The 27,047-nt window shown below is 41.7% G+C and overlaps 1 protein-coding gene across 2 annotated transcripts in view; it reads left to right on the forward strand.

Annotated features, from left to right (window-relative positions):
- The window catches only part of UNC5C (unc-5 netrin receptor C), a 243,023-nt gene that overhangs the window by 138,308 nt on the left and 77,668 nt on the right, over positions 1-27,047 (forward strand). For both annotated transcript variants that reach the window (XM_082759773.1, XM_082759774.1), the window contains exon 2: positions 19,650-19,871. In XM_082759773.1, the coding sequence (XP_082615899.1) occupies positions 19,650-19,871 (222 nt within the window). The remainder of the gene's footprint in view (positions 1-19,649; positions 19,872-27,047) is intronic.

Genomic DNA, 27,047 nt, shown 5'->3' on the forward strand with positions numbered 1-27,047 from the left:
GGTTAAATCTTCCTTTCCCTGCCTGGCAGGAGCATGCTTTATGCTGTCTTTGAGCAGGCTGGGTGAGAGCTGAAGGAGGATGGTGCAGTGGATGCGAAGTCTTTGTCCCACCTGACTGGCGCAGCCTTGCAGGGAGAATTGAGATGTCATTGCAATGTGGGACACAGCTGCCGGTAGCTGTAATGTAACACGCTTCCCCATTTCCTGGCAAAATTGATACAGTCAGCACACAGTATGCTTTACAGCAGCGATAATCAACCGTTCCATAATGATGTATGATTGAAAAATAGCACTGGCACTCCCGGCCCTGCTCTCACCGGTTCTTCACATTAATGGACAGCTTTGCCAATTTTCCCTTTCCACCAGGGGGAAATTCATCCAGGCAGCTGGGCTGCACTTAGCTCAGAAAACCTCAGGGCATATTCTGGTTGTTCTGGAGTGACAGGACCAGTGGTGCCATACGTTCACTGGCATCTTCCCGAATCATTTCAGAAACGCACCAGGTACTGGCTGTGGATTTAATGGGGATTGCTGAGAGCTTACTGCAAATCACGGCGTGCGCCGGGTGGTAGGGATATGAAAAATAGTAGTGGCTGCTGCCAGCACGTGACGTGGAGATCACATGAAGACCGTCTTCCATCTCCCCTGCCTCTGTCAAAATGAAGCGAGAACTGTTCTCCACACAGCCACTGAAAGAAAAATAATAGGCAGCTCACAGGCTGTGCTGTTATTCCAGTGGTATTGACTGGCACCACCAGGACACTGCAGAACTGCCTTTCTCTGGCTGTCAGCTGATCGTCTGTGACAGCCCTAATAATGGCTGTGTCAGGAGGCAAGCAAAGAGATCCACAAATGGATTGCACGTGTATAATTGCTTCAAAAACAAATCTGTTAATAAAAGGAGATGAGAAAATTGTCAGGAAGAAATGGCTTATTGCATGCTAATTTTCTTCGGCTTTCATATGCATTCTCTCTTTTGTTTTGTTTTGTTTTGTTTTTTTCCTCAGTTGGGTCATTCCTCCTCAGGAGAATTGTGGTCAGGGAAGTGAATGCAGGGAGGATGTCTATATAATACATAATTACAACGATGTGTTTTTCCCAAACAAGGGTCAAGTTCAGACAGACAGATTTGGCTGAAGAGCTGTTACCTATCTGATAGCTCTTTCAGATTATGTTTACCCTCTTACAGTCCTTTGAGTTTAAAGGCAAAGAAGAAGATAAATCAAGTGGCCCAGAGAGCATAAAATGCCTTGGTCCACATGTCTTCTAAGGTCCCACGATATTCTGTCCCAGATGCGTTATCCATCTAGAGGAAATAGAAGACGCTGCAGCCTCTTGTTCATAGAAATACCAACATCCCCAGTGGATGGAAATGATTTTATTTTCCCAGATCACAGCCTATCAAAATCCATATGGATGTTACTGAATTGCAATGCTTTGCCTTCTGCACCCTCTCAGTAAGGCTGCTAGTGTACATAAACAGTTTCATAAATGGGCATTTATGGAGTGTATAAGAATAACAGATAAATATAAGCAGTGGAAAACTGGGTCATCCCAGAAATAAGATAAGGAGTCTGAAGCAGGGGAACAAAAGAAATCAGTGGATGATATAGCTGATGGGATGATAAGGCCAGTAGTAAATAATATGAGAAAATTGTACCAGATAATGGTATCAATGCTTCTCTTGGTGAAGGCAATAGTTTTCAGACAACATTAGTGAAACCAGCTGCAAGACCAATAATAGAAGCTCAAGCATGACCTTTCTTGTTCAAGTTTTTGTTTTGCAGAAGGAAACTTTCAGATATACTTTCTACAGAATAGAAGAATCTCTTTATCCATATGGAGATAAATTTGTATATACTTCCCCCAAGAGTATATATATTTAGATCCCCCCAAGTCTCCAAACTGTCAGCTAGAATGTGAGCTGTGCTGCCTGCAGAAACAGCTGGAACCCCTCCCGAGCCATGGCGCTATCACAATGCTTATGTACAAACCATGATCACGGGCACCCTTCTGCAGTTTCATGGTGGAAGAGGCCAGAGTACACATATGAAGATCTAAATGTTTGGGTGGTGTCATAATCTTGGTTTTGAATTTTATTTTAAGTTTGGAATTGCAGGCTGAGGTGCACTCAGACTTGCAGAATGTGGGTAGAAACAGCCAACTGGACAGGACCTGTTTGGAAGAGGAGAAGACGGCAGTACTGCTTTATTTTTTGGTTTTCTTGCCGAGGTGATTGGCTCTGGGGCAGACGCGTTGTGCAGTGGAGTGGGGGATCAAGGCGGGCAGGGCTTTTTTTCTGGCATCGAGGCCACTCGAGGCAGCCAAGGGAGCCCCCAGGGCCCAACAGCCCTTGTGAGGGAGGCTGAGGAGGTGCAGGTGGAGCCAGCAGTGGCAGCAGCGGTGGCGGGACATTTCCATCGGGTGTCGCCGCCATTTTGCAGCCAGTTCTGCGGGAAGCTGGTAGATATTATACAATTGCCAGCACTTGTTCTCATGGGGGACTTCAATTTCCTGGACATATCCTGGAAATACAATACAGCTCAGATGAAGCAGTCTAGAAGGTTTCTGGAGAGCATCCTGATTGCTTCCTGACGCAGCCAGTTAGTGAGCCTGTTGAGGGGAGGTGCCCCACTAGACCTGCTGTTCACAAGGAGAGAAGGACTGGTGGGAGTTGTGGTGGTCGGGAGCTGTCTTGGGTTCTCTATTCTTGGTCAAGTCAGGAGGGGGATCAGTAAAACTGCTGTTTTGGATTTCTGAAGCTGATCAGGAAACTGGTTGGCAGAGTCCCTTGGGAGGCAGTTCTGAAGGGCAGAGGAGTCCAGGAAGGCTGGGCGCTCCTCAGGAAGGAAATCTTAATGGCTCAGGAGCAGTCTGCCCCCACGGGCCCAAAGACAAGCCAGCACAGAAGACCGGCCTGGCTGAACAGTGAGCTGTGGCTACAGTTCAGGAAAAAAAAAAAAAAAAAAAAAAAAGAAGAAAAGAAAAAAGAGCATTTATGACCTTTGGAAAAGAGGGTGGGCCACTCAGGAGGACTATGAGGATGTTGCAAGGCTGTGCAGGGACAAAATTAGAAAGGCCAACACTCATTTGGAGCTCAGTCTGGCTACTGCTGTTAAAGATAACAGAAAATGTTTTTATGAAGACATAAACACAAAAAGGAGGACTAAGGAGAATCTCCATCCTTTACTGGATGTGTGGGGAAACTTATTGATAAGAGATGAGGAAAAGGCTGAGGTGTTTAATGCCTTTTTTGCCTCAGTCTTTAGCAGCAAAACCAGTTGCTCTCTGGGTACCCAGTACCCTGATCTGGTGGAAGGGGATGGGGAGCAGCATGTGGCCCTCACTATTCATGAGGAAATGTTTGGTGACCTGCTACAGCACTTAGATGTACACAAGTTGATGGGCCGGGTGGGTTCCACCCGAGGGTGCTGAGAGAACTGGCGGAGGAGCTGGCCAAGACGCTTTCCATCATTTATCAGCAGTCCTGGCTATCAGGGGAGGTCCCAGTCAACTGGTGGCTAGCAAACGTGACGCCCATCTACAAGAAGGACCAGAGGGCAGACCCGGGGAACTATAGGCCTGTTAGTTTGACCTCAGTGCCAGGGAAGCTCACGGAACAGATCATCTTGAGTGTCATCACGCGGCACTTGCAGCGCAAGCAGGTGATCGGGCCCAGTCAGCATGGGTTTATGAACGGCAGGTCCTGCTTGACGAACCTGGTCTCCTTCTATGACAAAGTGACACGCTTAGTGGATGAGAGAAAGGCTGTGGATGTAGTCTACCTTGACTTCAGTAAGGCTTTTGACACCGTTTCCCACAGCATTCTCCTCAAGAAACTGGCTGCTCTTGGCTTGGGCTGGCATACACTTCGCTGGGTTAGAAACTGGCTGGGTAGTCGGGCCCAAAGAGTTGTGGCGATGGAGTCAAATCCAGTTGGAGGCCGGTCACTAGTGGATTCCCTCAGGGCTCAGTACTGGGGCCAGTTCTCTTTAATATCTTTATCAATGATCTGGATGAGGGGATCAAGTGCACCCTCAGTACGTTTGCAGATGACACCAAGTTAGGTGCATGTGTTGATCTGCAGAGGTTGGACTGGGTGATCTTGGAGATCTCTTCCAACCTAGATGATTCTGTGATTCCATGATTCTTTTTAGTCTAAGGATGCTAAAGATGCAAGTTCTCACTTTAAAAGTCAAATGATACCCAAGAGTTGTGACATTAGTTTGTGCTTTTGCTAGCTTTATAATAAACACTTTTCTGTTGCATGTATCTTAGCATCTACATTGTCCACAATCTGCAGCTTCAACATTTAACACCAGGTTAGATTGCTTCAGAGGTAAGGTTCAATCTTTTAAAGCAACTTGGTAATGCTAGGCAAGCTGTTTTAAATGAAGAGTGGAATCTAAACTCTCTAGGCTGTGACAAAAAATCTCAATTCAAAGTGATAACCCTACCCCTAGAAAAGTTTGTCCAAGTGATTATTAGAGATCACACTAGACTGAGGTTTCAGAAAAAACGTTTTTGATTCCTGATTCAGCTGGCTTCCAGTATGACAACATTCCCCTGTAAATAAATAAATAAATAATATTTTATTTTACTGTTTTTTAAAGTGGGGGGGTGGGGGAGAGAAAAGGGAAAGGGAAGGGGGAAGGAAAAGGGAAAGGGAAATACCATCTTTGTCTCCATCATGTGTGGGGAACAAGAGATCACAGATGAGATGGACACATTTTCTGGCACAGGATTACTGTGCACTTGCAGAAATTGTCTGATGTGTCAGTTTTTTGACTAGCTTTTTTTTTTTTCTTGTACTTAATTTATGTTATAAATACAAATTTCAAAAAAGGTGTCTGGGGAAAAGTTATTTTCAGATTTCTAAGAAGATATTAGAAAAAGCAGATGATAAGAGCGATAATAACAACCAGGGAAAGTGTAACAAATATGAAGAAAGATTTGGACAATAATCTCTGATGTTATTTATTTAACAAAGATAGAGAAGACTCTTTTCATAGTTGACTGCTGAAAACCACGCTAAGATATTTTATGGCTGTGTCATTTTTTACACTTTTCATCAAGTTGTTGGAGATGGAGCATTTACAGTACATTATTTAAAGACGAATTGCGTTTCCTATTCATGCTTTTCTTAATTAAACATTGTGTGCCAGGGCTTGGGGTTCAGCAGAGCAGTGGCTGCATGATCTCTCTCCGCTTGAGCAATGAAGAGCAAGTCGCTGTACATGACAGCATTTCATCTCTGTGTGGCTGGGGACAGTAATGCATGAGCAGCAGGTTAAGGCATTAATCTCCTTAGCTATCCAGAAATGAACTGTCATGTACAGCAACTTGTTCTCTGCTCCTGCTGCTAACCCTCTCCTTCCCCATCCAAGTTTATCTGTACATACATTGAGTATATCCTTAGAATATTGACATTTTTTCACCTAGGAGTAGTAGATCAGGGGAATTTGAAGCCAGGAGGTGCCACAATCCATAGGGCCAAATGCTAGTGGTAGCTGTGGCCAGTGTGGAGACAACAGGGATGGCACAGGGCATCTCCTTTCCAAGCCTTCAGGTGCCATTATCTGAGGGATGCCATGGGGGAAAAATCCTGACAGAAGCCATTGGAAGTGGCATGGTGAAGAAACAGGTTGGTAACTTATCTCTGCGGTGGGTGCAATACCAATACCCAATTACCTTCCAAATCTGGGCTTCTACTTACCTCGACAGAGCATAGACAGTCCAACAAGGGAAGGAGGACCCTGGAGGAGAACAAGTCTTTGTGGGTAACTGAGCACTGGCATAGCTTTCCCAGAGACGTTGTGGAGTCTCCCTCCTTAGAGGTCCTAAAAAACGCCTCCTGGATGTGGTCCTGGGCAGCCTGCTCTGGGTGGTCATGCAGAGCAGTCTAACTTCAACATATCAACAAAGTTTAATGTAATAGTAGTTTGTATTCTTGGTGTTTTTTTGCTGTTGTTGTTTTTGTTTTGTTTTTTTCTTTTGGTTTTTGTTTGCTTGTTTTTGTGTGCGTATGTGTGGATTCAGATTAAATTTACAGTGGTAGAAAGTGTTGTCCTCTGTTGAGTGGGGATGGGGTGAGAGCACTACATGTTGCCAAACAGCAGAGGTGGCTTTGGGAATGAAGCAGCTCAGCTAACAGAGGTTTTGTTCATTAACAGGAAGCGACAGCCCAGACTCCCGAGGCAAAATGCTGACTGTCTTGCTCTTACAATACCTGTTTTCAGCTGTGCTGTAATGTGTTTTGGCATCAGCTCCAAGTACAGTGGGAATCCAACCAAAATACACCCCTCTCTCTAAGTATTAACAGAGAGCTTCTGAGGTTTCTTGAATACAATTACTACCCAAGTGCACAGCTGCTGTTTTAATTTAGATATTAATTTGCTTGTATGCTGTAATTTTGCCTCGTTAAAGGATATGTAGCTCAGAGGGTAAAATTGAACCATTGCAAATGATTTTTTTTTGGTGTAAAGCCTTCACATACTATGGCTAGTAATTAATGCTATATGTTTTCTACTCTTTCTGCTCCAAGACTTGTACAATCACAGAATGGGACTTTTTACTACAAATTTACAGATGTTTGATTTAATAATATTGTGTTGTGCTGGTCATAAATTAGAAACCTACTGAATGAAACTACCTAATGTCAAAATCGGCTTGTGCTGTTCAAGCCAATTTTACCAAGTAAGTAGCAGTAAAAGCTGTTTAAGTGGAGAACCACTTTAAACTGTAGTGTTTGGTTAGGCACTAGAATAAAACAGATTAACTTTTGCCTTATTAGTTTATTTGAATATTATAGTTATTACTACTGCATGGATGGATTTGCATGAGTGTGGGTAAAATATGCAGTTAATTTTTCTGAGAGTCATAAAAGTAGATACAAATAGTTAGGTTAAATGCTGGCTTTTGGGAGCACTCCTGTCTACAGTCATTTTCTGTTTCCTCTTCCTGGCTATGAATCTTTTCCATTTGTAATGCAGGGGGATTCTTGACCAGTCAGGTGAAAAAAAAAAAAAATGCATTGAGGAAAAAAATAAGAGGATCCACATGGGGAATAAAAGATAGAACAGAAACCCCAAGCAAGAAAAGGGCTGAAGAAGGTCAGAGGTGAGGAAGCAGAAAGTAGGGTTAAAATATTTGTGCTTTATGCTCAAATCAGTCAAATAGCTTAGTTCTGTGTTTTTCTTGTGATGGCATTTATGATCAGGACTCGACAGATTCCACTGGGGCTGGATATCAGCTTCCTCAGAAAGGCTGGGGATGATGCAGAGGGAGATTAGAGCACTGATTCATTGCTCCCCAGCTTGGATCTGACCTGCTGAGGAGTGCTGATAAATAAATACCATATAGCAGTACAAAACATGTCCAGCAAAGCCTGCAAATGAATTGTATTTCCATTATTCCTTGACAATGTTTCTTTTTCTTTTTGTTTTGGATTCATTCATTGACATTGCTGTGTTGTCTTTTTGAATGCGAGTCTGTATGTAAAAATCAAACCCAAAGGTATCCATTCTCTTCTGGTGAGGGCCAAGGCTCTGGCACAGGTAGCAGAGCTACCTGTGCAGGGAGTTCAGACCTCAAAGATTTGCATTTTTGGACTAGACAGAGACACAAGCAAATGCAATTTCTTTGAATAATGTGCATTATTATTTAGCCGTACCACGTTCTTTAGACAAAGGAGAGTCAATGACGGGTATAGATGACTCTGTATCCTAATACCAGCGACACACTTTTAAGGACCAGTTTAACACTGGCTAAAAGACATGTTCTCGAGTACTATACAGTGCATTAGCACCTTTGACATCTACAGAACAAAGCTAGACAACTTCCAGCATTTTTTACCTGTACTACTAGAGGTGGTCAAGTTCAGAAATGCTTCAAGCAGCCTTTCTTTCACTTTCTGTGTGTGTGCTTTCAGCTATTGATACTGGAAAGGAAATACAATAATATCCATGTCTGACCTATAATTTCAGTTTTGGAGTGCTTCTGATTTGGTCCAAAGCAATTCACAGCGCTGATGAGAAACATCTTGGCAGTGACTCTTCTACTGTCTTTTCAGGATCTGAAGCCTCACTATCACTGACATTTTCTGTTGGCATATTAAGAGGTATCTTGTCTTTGTAGGAAACATATATTAAAAATGGATGTGGTAGACAAGAAACTATTTACAGATGAGGAAGGGAGCAAGATCCAGGAATTAAACTTAGGCCGCCAGTCTCTGAAAAACAGAGCTGTCTACTTTTCCACAAAACACCAGTGATGGATCTGTTCACAGCATTTCCTGAGGGTTTCTCTAATTAAACTGCCATTTCCAGTTGTAATGATGATTACTCAGTATTTAGACAATGTTTAATTTTCTTTTCCTTTCCCTGTTCATTCTTTTTTTTAGTGGCCATGAAGTGAACTTGAAAAGATTTGGAGGCAAAGAGTAGGGGTTTGGCTAGGAAAGGTGACTGCATGTTTTGCTGATACTGGAGCCTTGCGCACTGTGATTCAGAAGTCAGATCTTCCCGTTAGCACTGAGTATTATATTTGGTCTCAACAACTTATGTTTGAGCTATCTTGGGCACTCCTGATGATGGAAGGGGTGATACTTCATGGTCTTTGGGGCTGAAGTTTGTGCTGAGGGTAAAGCAAGAGCCAGGAGGCTGCTGCCTCAGGTTGCTCTTTAAGTGCTAGGAGTTTTTTAATTGTTTGAGAATTTGAGAGTAAGAAATCAGCAAGACTTAGGAAATGAGCATCGATGAAATTAGTCACTGCAGGAGGAAATTTGCAATCTGTAACCAAATATGTCAGCCCTTTCATGGACTGCTGAAATAACTCTGTGGATGCAGAATGAGAGGGTCTGTGCTGCAGTATCCCTCCGTGGGCTCTGGGATCTGTCCATCAGTTTCCAGCTGCAGAAAAGAATAGGATGGTAATGTCAATGAACTAGCTGCATTACCCTTCCACCTGCCTTCATTGCCAAATCTGCTGGTGGTAGGGGCAGAATGGCAAGAGGAGAGGATGTTCTCTCCTGTAAATAAGCTTGTGCTCAAAGGGAGACATTGTCCCTGTGTCTCCTCAAATAAACGAGCTCTACATGGAGGACCATAGCTGATTAAATCACCCAGAAAGTTTCCAAAGTAAACAAGCCTTTCTTGCTTTCATTTTCCCTCAGAGGGAGGAATTCAGATGATTATTTTGCATTAAGATTTGGTTGAACACCTTATTATTAGCTTTATTAGTATATATAGTACACACAATCTGTTGTTATTTGCATGAACGCAAGCATGATGTGCAAGCAGGCCTCTGCTTTTCATCTGCTTACAAAGACTTGTGTACTTACAAAGCCAATTGCTAGTCTAAATAAATAAATAAATGCCTGAGTCATGTTTCTGATCCTAGGCAATAATCTGTGTTCTTCCATCTGGCTGCCTAAATACCTGTGTGTTTAATTCAATAAGATGATATTCATCTTTTATCTTCCCTTTCCTAGTTCTTTTAAGGATTTTTTTCCTCGTTTCTACATCTGGTGCTCAGATTCCCAAGCTACCTCCCTCCCCTTCCCCTTCTCCCCAGAAGCTCCTGCTCAGAATTTAGCTAATGGATTTCTAATTCAATTTGGACTTCTGCTGGGATAAATCACCATCCTACAAATAATTTATGGTTCTTGAAAAAATCACTGTGGATGAAATTAGGTAACTAGCACCAGACCAATAATAATGTCATTAAGATCCAGGGAAGAAAATAATGAATCAGTAGATATTCATGAGGACTAATGTTAGTCTCAGGACAGCAGTCCCATCAGGACACCCCTAGCTCATGGAGAGAGATCTTCAGAGCACCCAGGATCAGGCTCCTGCTCCAAATCCTTCTCCTCAGCTGCTCCATGGGTACAGAAGGAGACCAACATGAAAGCAGGAGGTTATTGCAGGAGCTCAGGGGCTCAGAGAACAACCCAGTGCTGTACAAATCGCTGGCAGAGCTTGCATTGGTTCTGAAACAGCCAGGATTTATTCCCTAGTGGTTCTGTAAACATAACTTCAGTTATGGTCCTTTGTGTAACTGCTGTCGGCTGTGTAGTAAACAATACTGACTGAGGTATTTTGGAGAATTTTGAGGAAAGAATGAGAGTGCTGAGTTGTATACTCCGTTGTGAAGGTAGTGCCTTCAGTGTGCCACCTACTAGGCTGCTACATCCATTTTGCGGATGGGACCCTGAACCTGACAGGGCAGATTTCCCCATGTTTACACAGGAATTTCCATTCCCTGGGTCTTACTTAGCTCAGTGCCATCCCACTGAGCTCTTGTTTTAGGCACGGGCAAGCATCCTGTGTTTCTCTGGGATGGAGTGGCCCTGCTGATCAGATTAACAGGGAACTTCAGACAGCACATGGAATTGGGATCCGTAACATCCCACTAGACCTCAGTTTTCTTAAACACAAGATGTTGATCATCACCCTTTGCTGAGAAAAAAAAAAAAATAATAAAAAAAAATAAAAAAAAGCTTGCATTATAAGTATTAGAAATCTAGGAGCAGAGCTCTGCAGCAGTTTTAATATAATGAGAAAAGTAAGGATAAAAGAAGCCATTCTTGGTAAAACCAAAGGACTGATGTTTTAACCCTAGCATACTGATGCAAGAAGCAAGCTTAATTATTAATATGAAACAACATAAAAAGCTAAGAAAGCATTTTCAAAGTACTGCATCCAGTTATAGATCCTCTCTCAAGCTGGCAGTATGTGCTCCAGCCATCAACAATATGCAGTATACAGATTGATTTATATTAAACCAAGTTGTGTTGGATGCTATAATTTACCACTGGCCCAAAAATCTATGTGCCTACAACTGACGACTCTGTAGTCTGAGCTCTGTTATTATTTCCAAGACATGAAAGAGCCCTACGGATCCTCACATGAGAAAAAGCAGGATCAGCTCTTCGTTTTTTTGTTGTACTCAGGACATCGTGTTCAGACAGTTGACATAGCAGTCAGATGAGGAACCTGTGTCTGAAATTTTAATTTTAAAAATGCACACAGAGTTAATTATCCTCAGATTTTTCCTGAATTGTATGCTTTGGACTATACCCAAGAAACTTGTTTCCAGTATGTGTCGAGAATATATTTTATGTGCTATAAAATGCATCCTACCTTCTAACCACAAAGGTTAAGTTAGGTCTTGTAAAAAGAGGGTTTTCGTATTATTGTACCAGGCACCTACTTTCATCTTCATGTAAATATGTCAGGCTCTGTCCTGTGTGACAGGGAGTGCCTGAAGGGGACTTGAGAATGAATAGGTTTAACAAAAAGTATTTTAGCCTAAGCCTTGTCCATCTTTAATTAGTTATCAGGGTTAAAGGAGAGGTCAAGAGCCTGGAGCTGCTTCAGGACTAATGTGTCAAAGAAAAGTGAAGCCTAACACTGAAGAGGAAATGATGCTCCTCAGAGGTTTAATAATTTTTTGACCCTGTGTCAACCATTATGACTACTAATGGAAGCTGGGGCAGAAATGTTTCAAATTAGACTTTGCTGTGCAGGTGGTTGGGAAGGGATCCCATGCCATCATACGGACTCTTTGCTAACTAGAGCCCAAAAGGAAAAATGCGTTTCAGTTTTGCAGCCATCATCTGATCCTGTTCCTTCACTGTTCGTATGTAGCATTCATACCAAAGAAACGTAGCGAGAGTGAGCAGCCCAACTGCCTGAATTCTGCCGGCACAGCCATGTCTAACAGGAGCCGTTTCAGTTTTGTAAGTAGGCTGAATGCCCGGAGCTCACTCCTATGGAATACAGCATATGTGCTCACTGAACTCACAGTTTTTGTTATTCTCTCTGTTTTTCTTACTTGACAGAGTAAGGGAGATAAAGTTTCTGAGGCAGTCTGCAACCTATTTTCTTTTTTCTTTTCTTTTCTTTTCTTTTCTTTTCTTTTTTTTTTTTTTTTTTTTTTTTTTTTTAAAGCATGAATATTTTATTCATTCGAAAGAAATGGAGAGGAAAAGCAACAGGAGAAAAGAGAGTGATCTTACACAAAATAATAATTACAAAAAAAAAAAAGTCACTGATGCCATTTGTGGTTTGCAGAAGCATTGCTCTTTTACTCTCAGGTGCTGCAGAGCTGATAGCCTTGGCATTGTACCTGAGCCAACCCCATCCAGTAGCTCTCTACAGGCACAAAAACAAAGTTTCCACCAGAATTAATGAATGTATTGCAGAGGAGGAGGTGACTGGCAGTGCACAGGGCAGGACAGCAGAGAGACAGGAGTTTTGCCTCTTCACTCAACATTTCACACTTTTAGTACTAAGTCAGCCTCTCCTCCATCTTTATTTATCTATTTACATGGTTAGGCAGCCTCACAACATACCTTGCAGATTACTTCATTGGATTTCTTGTATTAACAATTATTTTAAACCTTCCTGCACAAAGAACAGCTTGATGCTTTTCACATGCTAAAGTATTTTCATCACCTTGTGTGAAATCATGCTATGTTCTGGCTTTTTCCTATACTTGCTCCAATGCTAACAAGTACCTGTGCCGTCTCTTGCATGTTTAGGCAGCAGGTTGTAGACTAATGGAGTTTGCCTCCAGGCAATGGTAAAGTTACAGATACAGCACTTTAAGTGTCACATCTGTGTATGTACCCACAACTTTTGTTTTGGATTAGTAACATGATGTATAAAAAACTCTCTTACAGAAGGCTGTGAGAATCATTTTGAGGACACGTTTTGGTTTTGGTTTGCCTCTGATCTGAGTGATGATAAAACTGCCATCGGCCTCAGGAGAAACAGAAACTTTAATTATCATTATGAATTAAATGAACTGGAAGAAAATGCATTTTTTCCAGGCAATAATATAAAGCTTGCATGTCGCTTAGAGCTGGTACACACCATTTAGTGCATTTGATTAAAAATAAAATTATTTTCCTACTTGAGAACTAAATCTTCTTTTCCTTACTCAGATGTGAAGCAGATCTGACTAGATTACCATCAGTGCAGTTGTACAAGGCTAAGCCAGGCCGAATTATGTTCCAAGCATTGATGTGGGAGGAGAAGGAGGTGGTGCTGTCAAAGTGGAGGAAACAGAGTAAAAGCTGATTGCTGTAGGTAGTCTGGTTGTGCAGTGTGTCCATGCTGGCCATGGCAGTGATAACCGTATGCTCTTTCACCTTCCTCTTCCTTTGGTTTCATATCTAACCATACAACATCCATGTGAAATAGAAGCATGGAGTGAAGGGTGCAACAGGAGGGGTCTCTGTTGGCTGCAGTGCTGCAGGACAGGAGCACCCATGGTGGCTCTTTTGCTTCTGCAGCTGTGGAATCATTGAACCATTGCTCTCGGTTTAGCAGCCACCCTGTCCCATCTCGAGCTGTGTGCTGTTGTTGTAAGGGAAAGCGTGGTGCTTTCTTTTCCCCTTCAGCTCTTTCCAGCTTGCTGAGAGGTTAGCCAAGGTAAGATGGATGTAATGAACAGGGTTACTGTATCACACCTCCGATAGCCTATTTATTTATTTATTTGTTCATCTATCTATCCACTTATTATGGTCAGTGTAGTAGGTCTGTCACTGAGCAACAGAAACCTCCTTCCTGGACTCTTCAGTTGAGCCAACAAACCAGTGTGTCTGAAGCCTTAGATGCTCATCCTGTGCATTGTTTCCTATGTCTATGTTGATATTGCTTCCTTTGCTGAGGGTAAAGGAGGGACAGAAAAGATGTGTTTGCTTTTTTTTGTTTGACGTATGTGTATTTTGGGGGTAGACTATAGCCCTACCGCCTTCTGGTCTACATGTGGATGTGGTCCTTGTTCTCTACATGCATGCAGTACGTGCATTTATCCTCCTGGAGACATGTAGTTAAGCTGAGGTCTGCTAGGATTGTCTTCACTGGGGCCTTGTGGATGTGGGGGCAATTCATTCCTCTTTGTGGTATTTATTTATTCAGTTTCAGGACTGAACTCACCCAAAAAAGATGAACGTTGCATGCCCTATCGATTTTTCTATCACTTTTCCCTGCACTCTGTTTTCCCTGCCGAAAAGAGCATTTAATTTTGTGGGTGCTCAGTAAATGTGAGTCTGAAATTCCCTTGACCTTGTTCCCAGGAGAGTTCAGCAAGGTTCAGCGAGCATCTTGTTTGTGGGCTGCCACAAAACCAAGTCTCCTCTTTAGACATGTAAAGGCCTGCAGTGCATTCAGCTCAGAGCAAGCAGATATCAGCCTGTGCCTCCCAGGCTGGCCAAATATGATGCTGTGATAATCTTCCCAGGCTATTTGGTGAAATCTTCCACTTCTGAGATAGTGCAGAATAACGTGTGATTGCCTTATTGTGTGCCCTCCTTGCAATCAGCTTGGTGCAGGGCTGACAGAGGATATAGTGCTGAGAAAGCCACCCTCCTCCTCTTCCTCCATAGAGCAAGGCAGGAAAATGTGCTTTGTCCTTCAGGGTGCAGGCTACCCTTTGCTGTGCCCATCTCTCCCTGTGAGTGGTCTCCAGGGATGGGGCAGGAACAAGAGAAACCCCCAGCAAGGCAGTTACTCACCAATAATTCTCTTCATCAGCTTATTTCTTGCTTACACATCACATCTCGCTGCCTCTTTGAAGTCCCGTTTGCTCTCACTTCTCATACAATTTGGCCTAATTTTCGTAGCACAGTTTCATAGCTCAGGCAGCATTAAGGTGGAGGCAGGCTGTAGAGCATACAGAATTTCTTGCTTCCTTGCTTCCCATCTGGTGGCACCATGATATGGCGTGCCCTTCTCGGGATAAAAGAAAACTCTGTGACCAAAGGACTTACAGCTGAGCAATTTTCCTTTCCTGAAAATGCACGCCGTGTAAAACAAACCATTGCCTCCATTCTGATAAAGCTGTCTTCCCCAGCTAGCACCTGCTGTTAATTTCACAGTAAACAGTACTTGTTGCTCTAGAAAGCTTTTTAATCATAACATTAAAAACCAAAGAGAAATCCCATCCATACAGTTAACTCCAGCTGCCTTCCTTGCAATGCACGGGGAACGATCTTGCCGAGTGATGGGCATCCAAATGCAAATGGAATTAGCTTTGCAGCCATTTGTTTGAAATTGCTCTTGACTCATTCCGAAGTAAATTCCATTTGAGAAGAATTTGCTGCAGGTCTCACACGAGGAGATAATGGTCCAATCTATTATGATCTAAGCAATAATAGTGTAAGGCTCGCAGTTCAGAAATATAGGGAGTTAGATGCCGGGCTGATGAGAATTAAAGCTTGATATATAGTAATAAAACTAGTGATCTAGAGATGAATAGATCGGTGTACAGAGCACAATATTTTCCTGCCACGGATTAGAGCAGGGATACTGGTCCATAAAATGGGAAGCATACCATAAAATCTCCTTTCCCACTTGTTATGCTTGAAGAGCTAAACTGTACAGTTTTGCAAACAAGTGCATGAAAAGAATATAGAACTTGCTTAACATTAAAAGGCTCTTGGCTCAGACAGAGATTTGTTTTAGCATCAGAGACAATTAAACTAAAATTAAGCTGAAGCTCCTACATGGGACATTCTGTGCCAGCTCCTATCAATGCCAATTTCAGTGACACTTCACCTGTTCCCATACCTTCTGCATTCGACTTGCATTTAAAATATATATATAGTTGTCAAATACTACAGACAGCAGATAAAAAGTTGTGTCTTAATTCAGGCCAGCAACAAAAATATAAATTCCAAATTAAATTTATAGATTAAAAACGCTTTTTAAAATTCACTTTCTCAATATGAATGAATTGCACGAGTGAAACCAGTTTAGCAGTACCATTAATCAGGTCTTTTGTCTTGCTAATACAAATCAGTCAATAACAACAGATGGGTAGCACACTTTATTATGTGAAAATAAAGATGAATGTGACATATTGCAGAAGTAAACTTGCAGCTCAAAGTTGCTGAGCACAAAAGGGGACTTGTTATAACTGGGTAGAAGTGTGTGTGCTTCATATTGTATTTGATCAAGGTTGTAAGGGGAGCAAGACCATGACAGGATGATTGGCAATCAAGTACATGAAGTTTTAGTGTTTGTTTCTACACTCCCAGATTACTCCCAAATGGTTTAATTTGTTTCTTTGTTTGCTTTCCACCAGACAGATAAAAAAAAAAATGTCTAACTCCTTAGGAGAGTGAGATAAAAGATGTATAAAGCTTGCTGCTTTGTTGTGCAATTGGGAGATGAAAATTTTAAATAAACAGCTATAACCATCAGGAAGATTGAGATCAAATACTTGGGCAAGATTTATCCTCTTGAATGGAGATGAAGCACACAGTGAGAGCTGACCTCCATCTGCATTATAGAAGCAGACCCACTAGACCACATGGCTGTAAGACAGTGATCCTGGAAAAAAAAAAAAATAATAAAATAAAATAAAATAAAATAAGTGAGAGCTTCAACTTCTTTTGGGCAGAGGAATGACCTGTGTTTTACTAGAACTGGTGAGGAGACACGTTGATGGAAGTGTTCATTAAATCATTGGAAGTTACTTCAGTTCTGCTAAAAGCTTGTTTTATAGAGTTGCAAAAAATCTCGACACAGCCAAATAACCGATATTGACATTTTCAGGGGTAAATGTGTTTGATTTTTTGGAATATTGTTATATATTTACACTGCCATTATAACTATGCCCTCACATTGCTGCAAGCACCACAATGGAAGCAAGATAATATATAATTCCCATTTACAAAATGGAAAGCAAGTTTTCAATCCAAATTTGGTTCCAAATCCAATCAGTATCCTGTGTTTTGCCCTCAAACCGCTGCCTCGTGACTCTGGCTGGGTCCGTGGTGCTGGCTGCACAGGAGGGGAGCAGTGATGTGTCTCATGCAGCAGCACATCCCCAGCACATGCCCTCTTGGGATGTTCCAGCCACGATCCATGCAGGCTGGTAAAGCCTCCTCTTGCCTTTTAGCAGGGAATAGCAGGAGTGAGGGACCCTGAATGCTGCTGGAGGTAGGATTCACTTTGCAGGCCTTTTTCATCTGAACACCAAAAATCCAGTTGCTTTCACATTCTGGATATTCTTCTTTAGAATTTGTTCTGCAAAAAAATGACTCTAATGTTGCTACTAATAGCAACAGTAAGAGGGCAGTGATTGAATGAACATAATTTCTTAGTTACTTTGTGAAATTTCTTCTAAAAATGCAGTTGTTAAATGCTAGTTTCCAGGGACAAGACTGCCTCTGTACATTCTCTGTGTAACAGGTTGTGAGTGGTTTCCATCTCTATCCCCAGCATTTAAGAGAGGGTTAGATGTCTGTTGTTATCAAGGAGAAAGATCATGGAAAAATAGAGTTGGTTATTTATTGGTTAAAGAGAGTAAGGTGTCATTATAGCAAGAAGCCATAAGAAAGCTGACTTGTACCTGACAACGGGATGCCGGGCTGGTGAAGAGAAGCAGCCACAGCCACCATCAAAAAGTGTGGTCAGGTTACCATGTACTGGGCACTTCTCCTAATATAAAAATAATATTTAAAAATTAGGAGCGGTTACCTACAAAAGGGAAACTCAAAGCTCATACGCATTCTCCAGAACTGAGAAAATAATTAAAAAGAAACCTTTATCTTTCCTGCAGCTTGCTGATCTGTCCTGTTAGACTTTCTAGTTACATCTTTGCTAAGATGCAGTTAATTGGTCGGGCAGCACAAGTATTGCCTTTGATAACGTGCAGAAATCTAGTGGTGAAAATAAATACATTTATTCTTCCAGTCACCAGAAATTAGTGAAGCAGTTCTTGTTTAATTATGAAACATATGTGTGCTTTGTTGCTTTCCATCTGTCTGCTCACTGATTTGCAATTAAATGACCAGAAGAAAAAGATACGTCCTGTGGCAGTTCGGGGGAAATGATTCATCTCTAATGCTCCTGTGCTGTGTGTGGCTGTGGAGCAGCGTGAGCGAGGGAGGGAGGCACTGGGAGAAATGGGGAGTTACAGGCAGAAGGGGATGAGGGGAGCTGTAAATCCTCTTCCTTCAGTTCTGATATGTTTCCATGTCATGAAAGCAAATGTTGTCTCACCTAGCGTGCTGAAAGGACCGGTCTTACTCGCTGGTCCTTTCTCCTAACTGCTTCACAGTTGTGTGAACTGTGAAGGAGAGATGCTGTAGTGAAACAGGCCTTTTAAATACCCACATGGGCATTAATATGGAAATAAATAAATAAATTGGTGAATGTGTGCTATCTTCATAAATAGTTCAAGAGGCTCCCAGAGTCTCTTGCTGGGTAAGGTACTCCCATCCCTGACGAAGAGGCACAGCCTGCCCGCACATAGCCATGTGGGTGGGTACCCTGCTGCCTTCTCGTCCCAGCTCCTTCCTCTGGTACTGCTTTTCCTTCTCATTCTGCAGTAGCAGTGGCTGGAAGGAGAGCCTTCCTTGCCCCTTGTAATTCTGGACACAGCCGTGACAGGCATATCTCAGGTAGGGAAGGAGCTGTCTGACATCTGGTCTTCATGAAGACTGGCAGGGAGGAGATAGTACTCCCACAAAAATACTTCCAAAGTATTTTTAGTTTGATGTTCTGGGCTGTTTTATTGATCATCTGCAATGTCTGTCACTGTGTATAACGATAACTGTTGCAGAGGCAGGAAGGGGGAGGCCCTCAGGACTTGGCAGCCTGTTGGTGCTGTGTTTGTCATCAGTTGGTGCCTCCCCATCTAGTGGCTGCTGGGAGCGTCTTGGATGGTCTTGTGCATTGATGTGGGGAGGTGCACGGGACATGGGCCATTCTCCCCTGAATTGGTGCTTTCTGGTGTAGAAGACTTCACCAGCAGAAAGTGACAAAGGGGCTTGAAAGAGAGATTTGGGAAGAGAGAGAAAGGAAAGCATGTGGGTTATGTGTTGCTAGTGTTGCCTCCTGTGTGTTGGACTCTTTTCCTCCTTGTCCAGACTTCTTGCATCGACTTTATTCATTACCAGCACCACCAGGGAGGTGCACGGGTTCCTTAAATCAATAGGAAGGGTCATACTGGCCCAAAGTTTCACTGTTTCACAGCTGCTGTGCCCCGTGTCCCAGCTCCAGCTTCCTCTCTAGTGAAGAAAGCAGAAACGAGAGTGCCACAAAGTAAATGAAGCATAGCCTGGCACCTTTGTTAGCAGTCTTAACAGTTTGAAAAATGAACAAAGAGGCATAGACTGGACATGCGTTTAGTCTTCTGCTCTTACAGTAAATTTCAAATTGTTCATCTGAAATGAAAGACGTTCCTTCCCATTTTAACATCCTCAGCCAATACGAGCTATGTGCATTCACTTGATTAAGCACAGCGATAAGTCACTATTGGGAAATGTGACCTTGAAGCTTCCAAAAGTTTCTATTATTTCCTTCTACGGTTTCACAGTCAACTCTCCCAAGCGCTAACATAATATTTTATTGCTTGTGTTGCTGATGATGATAACAAAGGACCATTCCCGGTCATGTGAAAGTGCACGTCCCTGTCACATCATATCGGGGGAAGACAGCTGAGGATGTAAAGAAAAATCTCTGCTAGTCTGAAAACAGCAGTGCATGTAAGCCTCCATCTCAGAATGCTCCTAATATAACCTTTTATTTGAAAAGCACACTCAGGAAGTGCTTGTGAGTCTTTGACAGCTGAATTTTGGTATTTCATTTGTCCTTTTTGTCTCTTTTTTTTTTTTTTTTTTGCAGATGACGATTTTTTTCATGAACTTCCAGAAACTTTTCCTTCTGATCCTCCAGAGCCATTACCCCACTTTCTCATTGAACCCGAAGAGGCTTACATTGTGAAAAACAAGCCTGTGAATCTGTACTGCAAAGCGAGCCCAGCCACGCAGATCTATTTTAAGTGCAACAGTGAATGGGTTCATCAGAAGGACCATGTGGTGGATGAGAGAGTAGATGAAACCTCCGGTGAGTTTGCATTATGTCTTGGAGAGATGAGAATTAAAATGCAGTAATATCAAGCCCACCTTTGTAATCTAGCAGCTATTCATATGGCAGCTACTTTTCTTTACTCTTGATATAGCTGTGAATTCTGCAACTGGAATTACTGAACACTAGCTGGCATTGTGTAGAGGTGGTGTCTACATCCAGGTCAGTTAGTAAAACGTGATTTGTAGAGGGTCCTGCCCTACTTTGAACCACTTCTCCAGTTCCACAAGTTCCCAGCAGTTGCACTGTATCATAGTCACAGACCAAGAATTACATTGTCCCCGTAGTGCTGAAGAGAATTTGGGTTGTTCCTAGAATGATGTTTTCTTGGGAAATGTGGAGAAAGAAAAAGAAAAAAAAAAAAAAAAAGAGAGAGAGAGAGAAATTTAATCATCTTCTAGCATGAAAGAAGGAGAAGGCACACCTGGGCACAGTTTAGGGCAGTGTATTGATCCAGAACAAGCTCCTGGCTGTTATTCCATTATATTTTTTTCTGCCTGCTCCATAGAGCCCACATGAAGGAGAACTGCAGTGTGCTAGCAAGGAAAAGAAAAAAAAAAAAAAAAGAAAGAAAGAAAGAAAAAAAAAACAGGAGCCTCATCCTTCCTCAGTCAGTACCAGAATGCCACTGGCATTCATGATTAAAAAAAAAAAAAAAAAAAAAGGTTTAAAACTTGAGCTATAAACCAGCCTAAATCAAAGATATGATTGTTCCAGTTTGAGAATACTGGTAATCAATAGAGTTTGAGTCACATGCAAGGAGAGAAGGGGGACTTACTGCTGTTTTGATGTCTCTGAGAAATAGCAGGATACCAAGCAAGGAGGTACCTTTCCTTTGGGAATTACACCACCACTTGGTCTAATTACTTAGAAAAATAACTCCACCAGATGTCTTGGAAGTCTCTTGTGAACTGGGTTTTATTTGTTTCAGCTCATTTATTTGCACAGAGATCAAAAGCATAAGCTTTTAACAGTACCGTGGTGCTCTCAGCTTGAGAAAGAGAAGGTGGGTGTAGGGAAGAATGGCTGTAGAAAAAAAATCTCTACTAAACTTTGGGCCCGTTTATTTGCTTGTAAGAATAGGCTTTTCCAACAGGTTAAAAGCAGCAGAACAGCTAAAAAAAAGAAAATATTGTTACTTAATACATCTTTTTGTTGTTGTTGATTGTTTTTTTGATTACTTTTTGTTCCATCCATGGGAGTCCACTGCAATGAAGGACAGGCAGGAGAACTGCTATCACCCTGTTATTCTTTAAGCTTTTCTTAACATCAGTATTCAGAAACTGAATTATGGCTTCTGTACAGTATAGTCAGAAGCAGTTTGAAAATGAAGGGTCTGATTCTTCTCAGTGACTCTAAAGGAAATAAAACATTTGTATTGAACTCAGCAGTGCTGGGGCAATCTGTGGGAGGGCAGAATAAGTTTCTAAATACTTGTCTTCGAGTTTCTTCTTCTTTCTGATCTGAGAAGAGGCATTAGCATTCCATGTAAACAATGAAAAAGTGTGGCTGGCTTTCTTACTACGGCAGAACTGATGTAAGGCCTGTAAAAAACAGTTATGAATCATGGGCCTCAGAAGGTGAGTGACCACAAGTGGCTGTCCATCCAGTCACAAAATAGAACTGCTGAGTTAAGCACTGCTCTGCAGTGGGAAAGAAAATACCTGAAAATGCTGCATATTTAACTGAGTAGCCTGACTTGAATACAAGTCCACACACGATTAATATATAGTCTAATTTTAACATTTTGGGTACAGTTGGTGCAATCGTGCCAGATGAAGTGAAAGACAGAGGAAAAAAACATTATATCAACTATCAGAAATTTAAATACAAGAAGACAAAGTAAAGAATTGCTGAAAATACCTAAATTTCATGCACTCTGTAAGCTTTAATATGGGAGACGGGTTACACTTAGAGAACATACTAATTTAATAAAAAGCTTGAGTCAAAATAGCAGCAAGATGTTAGAGCTGGCTTCTTCAGTTAGCACCCTTGCTCTGCAGCATGGATTGCAAGTCTCAGGGAAATCTGATGTGTGGACTGTAGTTTGCAGTGCAGGATTTGCAACATATATATTTATTTTCTCTTTTTTTTTTTTTTTTTTCCTTTTTTTTTTTTTCCCCGAAATCTCATTCTAGAAGTTCACGGTGCCATAAAACAGATTGTAACAGAGAATGTAAAAGCCCAGTCTTGAAAAGAGATGCATCTGAATATATTAGAGGACAAATGTTTTGAATAATAAACAGCAGCAAGTACATGCAAACAAAACCCATATCCAATTAGAGATTAACTTAATCTACTGGAACTGGGGGGTGGGAATGTCAAAAGCTGTGCACATCAGATTATTAGCTCAAGAGACACAAACCCAGGCATGCTAATAACTTGTTAAAATGCCACTGTTGACAGAACCTGCATTTGTCAGTCTAAATGGCTGGTGCCAAATGGTTGGGTTGGTTAACTCATCACAGTTGCAAAGTTTGTGCAGCTTCCTCTACTTAGTCTGAGAACCTGTTGCTCAGAACGCAGTGTTATTGAAATATGTAAACAGTGACTTTAAGGTAGTGGTAAGGTAATGTTATGTCTTGTTTTGTTTTGTTTTGTTTTCAAAACAGGATGCTCAGGAAAATATACCCCCTGCAGGAGGAGCTAGAGACAAAACAGCAGGAGACAGTGGCTGTGAGGATTCATACTGGTGCTTGAGGAGAAGGTGTTAAACATAGGAGGTCATCGGCCTGGCAGTTTGTAATAGCCAGTCTGCAAAGCCCTTTGACTCTACCACTTTTGAGGCTATTTAGGTTTCTTTTGCTATTTTTGGCTAGCTAGTGCAATAGTTGTAGCACAGGGCACAGCAGTAGCATGTGAGCTGCACGGAAGGTGGTGAAAGGCCAGCAGCTCAAGCTGCTGCTGCTGGCTTAAGCTTGCAGTGAGAGAGGCTGGAGAAATGGTCCATAAACCAGGATATGTCTAGGTGTTACATGTGTGTGTGTGCACCCATGTATGCATGAGGAAAGTGGGTGGATTGCACTGTCTGTGCACGCAGAAGAGCAAGAAAGACATTCTGTCCCCTTGGAGCACCTCTAACAGCAAATTCCACATTTATCTCTAGTAATAACCCAGGGCTCAAAAAGATCTCATCTATAAAGTGCTTCTGCTGGTCAGTTGTGTAAATCCAAGCAACTGAGAACTTGGCGCATTCTTCTCTTGTGATATTTTACCGTTCCTAAGGTCTGCTCTGCATAAATACAAAGAGAAGCACCACTGTGAGGTGCTCTTCAGCTCCCATTTTTTAACCAGGGCCCTTAAATAGAAAAGCAGCGCAAAGGCAAACCAGATAAACAGGCAATAAAATACTTGATAGAAAAGAGTAAAAGTTGACTATGCTTTCTTTTTCACAGCACAGGTGATAGGGAAGAGATAGGACTAAAATACAGGTGTGATGCTATCACCTAGAGATTGTAAATGATGCATTAAAGAGAGAAATAGGCTTTGATTTGTGAAAGATTATATGTTCCTGGATTCTGAGTCTATGGCCAAGAATTAAATCTGTGTAGAGATAATTAACTCTGTTATAAGGCAAATTTGTTTCTGTCACTGATAAAACTAGAGACAACAGCATGACAATAGTAATGTCACAAAAGAAGGAAGGAGAGTGCAGCCCTGCTCTCATTGGAAAGAGCTGCTATATACAAATAATGAATGCATTAAGAATGTTAATTTTTAAGAAGAGAAACACAAATATTTATATATTTTTCTTGTGTGCATGCGTGTATATATATATATTTTTTCTTTTTAACACAGAGAAGATACAAAATAAGACTTATAGTTCTCTGCACTTTGCCCTGTGAGATATATTTAGGCTGTAGGTAAAGCCTTGCTGTAAAGAACATGCCAAGGGACTCTGTGGGAGTTGTTGCCTTCTGGTTGGAGAGGATGAGAACAGTAATGGTGACAGGGTGTTCTAGTACCACTCTCTTTGATTAAATTAGACTGAAGAGAGAGCCTGGCAAAAAATTGCAACGATCGAGCCTGAGAAGCCAGAAGCTTTAGATAGAAGATCATTAAATTCTGTTTTTAAACTTCAGACTCTCTGGATTTTTTCTTCTTTATGAAAAAGTTAAGCATTTTCATAAAGAAGTCAAATGGGTGCTTTGAAAATCTTTAGTGCACATCTTTGACTCCTTCACTTCCTACGTAGATGAAATACAAGGCAAGTCATGGTATGTTTTTTGTTGTTGTTTTTACTGGAATATTTTCCCATTAATGTGGAAAAATATATGTAAAGAATAAGAACACTGGTTTTAAAAAAGTAAAGATAAAAGTATTTTTGAGGGCACACATTTAATTTTATGACTGACTTTCATAAAAGATAACAGCAAAGGAAGTAAAAGAAAGCCTGCAGAACTGGTGCTTTTGGGGGCAAGAAAATTCCATTGCCACAAAATGAGAAGCTTAATGGCGTCAATAATTATTAAAGCAATTTCTGAACATTTTCCAAATTACTGTGCCTCTGAAAATGGCTAGTTTGCATGTATGCTTCTATGGAGACATAATTTCACACACACACAAAAAAAAATCTGCAGTGGTGGGAGAGTTGCAGGCATATAGAAAATCAGTGTCCAGCACCCCTTTATTCCCTTTTATTCAGAGGGTTTAAATGCTGCTAAGCCAAAACCAACACTGCTGAGATGTACAACAGAGAAAAAATCAGGACTACTATTTTTCCATATGGATATGCATTGTAATAGTTTCCCCATGACTGTTAAGGTGAAAGGATCAATAAACCCCCTCTTGCCCTCTGCAATGGCAGTGACGTGCTTCTCTCTCCTCTTCAAGCAAGGAGAAAACATTTGGAGCTATACTAAGTGCTAATTAAATAGACATATCGGGCAATTCGGCCAACGTTACTGCTTGCCTGTACTTTTTGTCTTCTTGTGCTCAGATGCATAGGAAGAGGAAGGCTCAGTGAGTTTGCTGATGCCTTCCTCAGTGATTCCAAATAGCAGCAAGATGAAATAAGGGCTCTTGGACCTGTCCTGTGGGCTCTGCTAAAGCAAAATGAACAGGCCTATCTGTGCCATCACAAAGGACAGACATGCTGAGGGAGGCTCTGATAAGGACCAGGTGAAGTTACCAATCCTTTTTCCTGTGTCCTGCCTTCAGAGGCAGGCCCTGGGGGACCTAACATCCACCAGAAATGTCCCTGGTGCTACCTAGCCTTCAGCAAGGAGCACAGATGTTTCCAAGATCTTCCCTTGAGCTGCTCCTTCCTCTCCCTGCCTCCAACCAAATCAACAAAAATGGTCAAGTTAGAATCTGGATCAGAAAAAGATTTTCCCCTGACAAAGACAGGTTATCAAACTGCACTCCGGTGGGTGAATGTGCTCTTCTTTTCAGACAGAAATCTCAGACTTCTTCGTTTCAGCTTCTTGACATAGTCAAGGATGACTGCTGTGATTCCCACGCTAACCTTCCACCATTACCTTTTACCATTAATAACGTATTTCTGGATGACTTGCAGATTTGATGAAAGGAGACGGAGCTTTTGACGTCTGGTCAGCATTGATCTGGCAAATAGAAGGTTGTTACCCTAAGCAATGGCTTTGGCAGCCTGTCAGGGGAGTAGATATCCAGCTAGCTAAATCTTTAATAGATCGCCCTCAACAGATAGATCAAAGATTGACGTCTACCCTTTTGCCTTTAAAACAGCTCTTGCAGGATGCTGCAGCCAAGACAGCGTGGGGAAGCCTCCACAGTGACTCACTGCTGTTCTGGCACTGTTTGTAGAGACAGAAATATCACTTCCACCATACTCTGTCACCTTATTTCTCTCTGTCTGTGTACATCTCATGAAAGCTGTTTATTTGGTGTTTGTGACACTGTGATTTGAAAGTCTGCACTGCCCTAATGAACAAAAGCCCCATTCACTTGGCTGGCTGCTAGCTAGCTTTCGTTGTTGAAGCTGGGACTTTTGATTATACAACAAAGATCATCTTACACGCTCTTGTTTGGAGCAGTGGTACATGTTCCTGTTAGTATTTTTTATGAATAAGAAAAGCTATGACTATATACAAAATGCAGCACTTCATTGATACCAGCATGGAAAAACTTAATTTGGGATCTCAAATATGAAATGCAGGTGACCCTGTCCCCCATGTAAGCTCAGCTCTGGACCAGGAGCACAGATGGGTACCATTCACCTTGTTTTCTGTCACCCACAGATCCTTTCCTTATTGCTTTTTTTTTATTATTATTTTTTTTTCTTCTCTGCACATGTTTCTTCCTTAATCTCTTTTTGCTTCTTCATGACCTGCTCTAGTCTCCTAATCCTCATTATTTTTCAAGAGTTCAAAATGTGGACAGTTTCTTTTAGGAACTTTGCTAAGGAGATGACAGGTAATGTTAAATGCCGCAGTTACGTTAGAGCCTGTAATATTTTGACTCTCTGGGGCAGAATACCTTGGGTTTATTCTGGTGTGGGTAGCCACATATCATAAATAAGGATTGTTTTCATTCCATTGTTGTCACAAGTCATTTTATTGTCTGTTCATCATTGGATCAAATCCCTTACAAACATCAAGCACCCTGATTCAAAATAATTATTTATCAGCAACGTATTGTCAGTTTTTAGCTGTGCTCCTTCAATATTCTCCCCTAATCCAACTCAAGGAAATTTAAAAATGTGTCCGTGTATCTTTTCCCAAATGCTTCTATTAATAGGTTTGAGATGTGGGCTAGAATTGATACTCTAGTCCATTTTCTTTAGTAATTCAAACTCTGTCCACTCTCTGCAAGGATGCTAAAAGTGAAACCTGCTTATATGTATGGTCTGAAAGGCTGCAGCTGGTGCAGAACAGAGCAGCCATCTGCATTTCTCCAAAGAACCAGGATTCTCTGGAGGGATACCAGATGTTTACTTACATAGAAATATATGAACAAACCCACACTTTTTTTCAAATTTGACATTTCGGTTGCTGACATTTTAGGTGCCACTCAGGCCTCCTTCTCTCTCCACATCTCTCCCTGTGGCCTTGCAGGCAGCTCTCCCAGGAAAGAGGAGGCCTGTGCCCATCACCACGGTGAGAGGAGCTCTCTCTTCTCCTAGGTTGCATCTCCAAATCTGGCTGCTGGGAGAGTGGTCCCCAGCACACCCCAATC

Source organism: Aythya marila (genome assembly GCF_965140915.1).
Source record: "Aythya marila genome assembly, chromosome: 4".
NCBI classification, from domain to species: Eukaryota; Metazoa; Chordata; class Aves; order Anseriformes; family Anatidae; genus Aythya; species Aythya marila.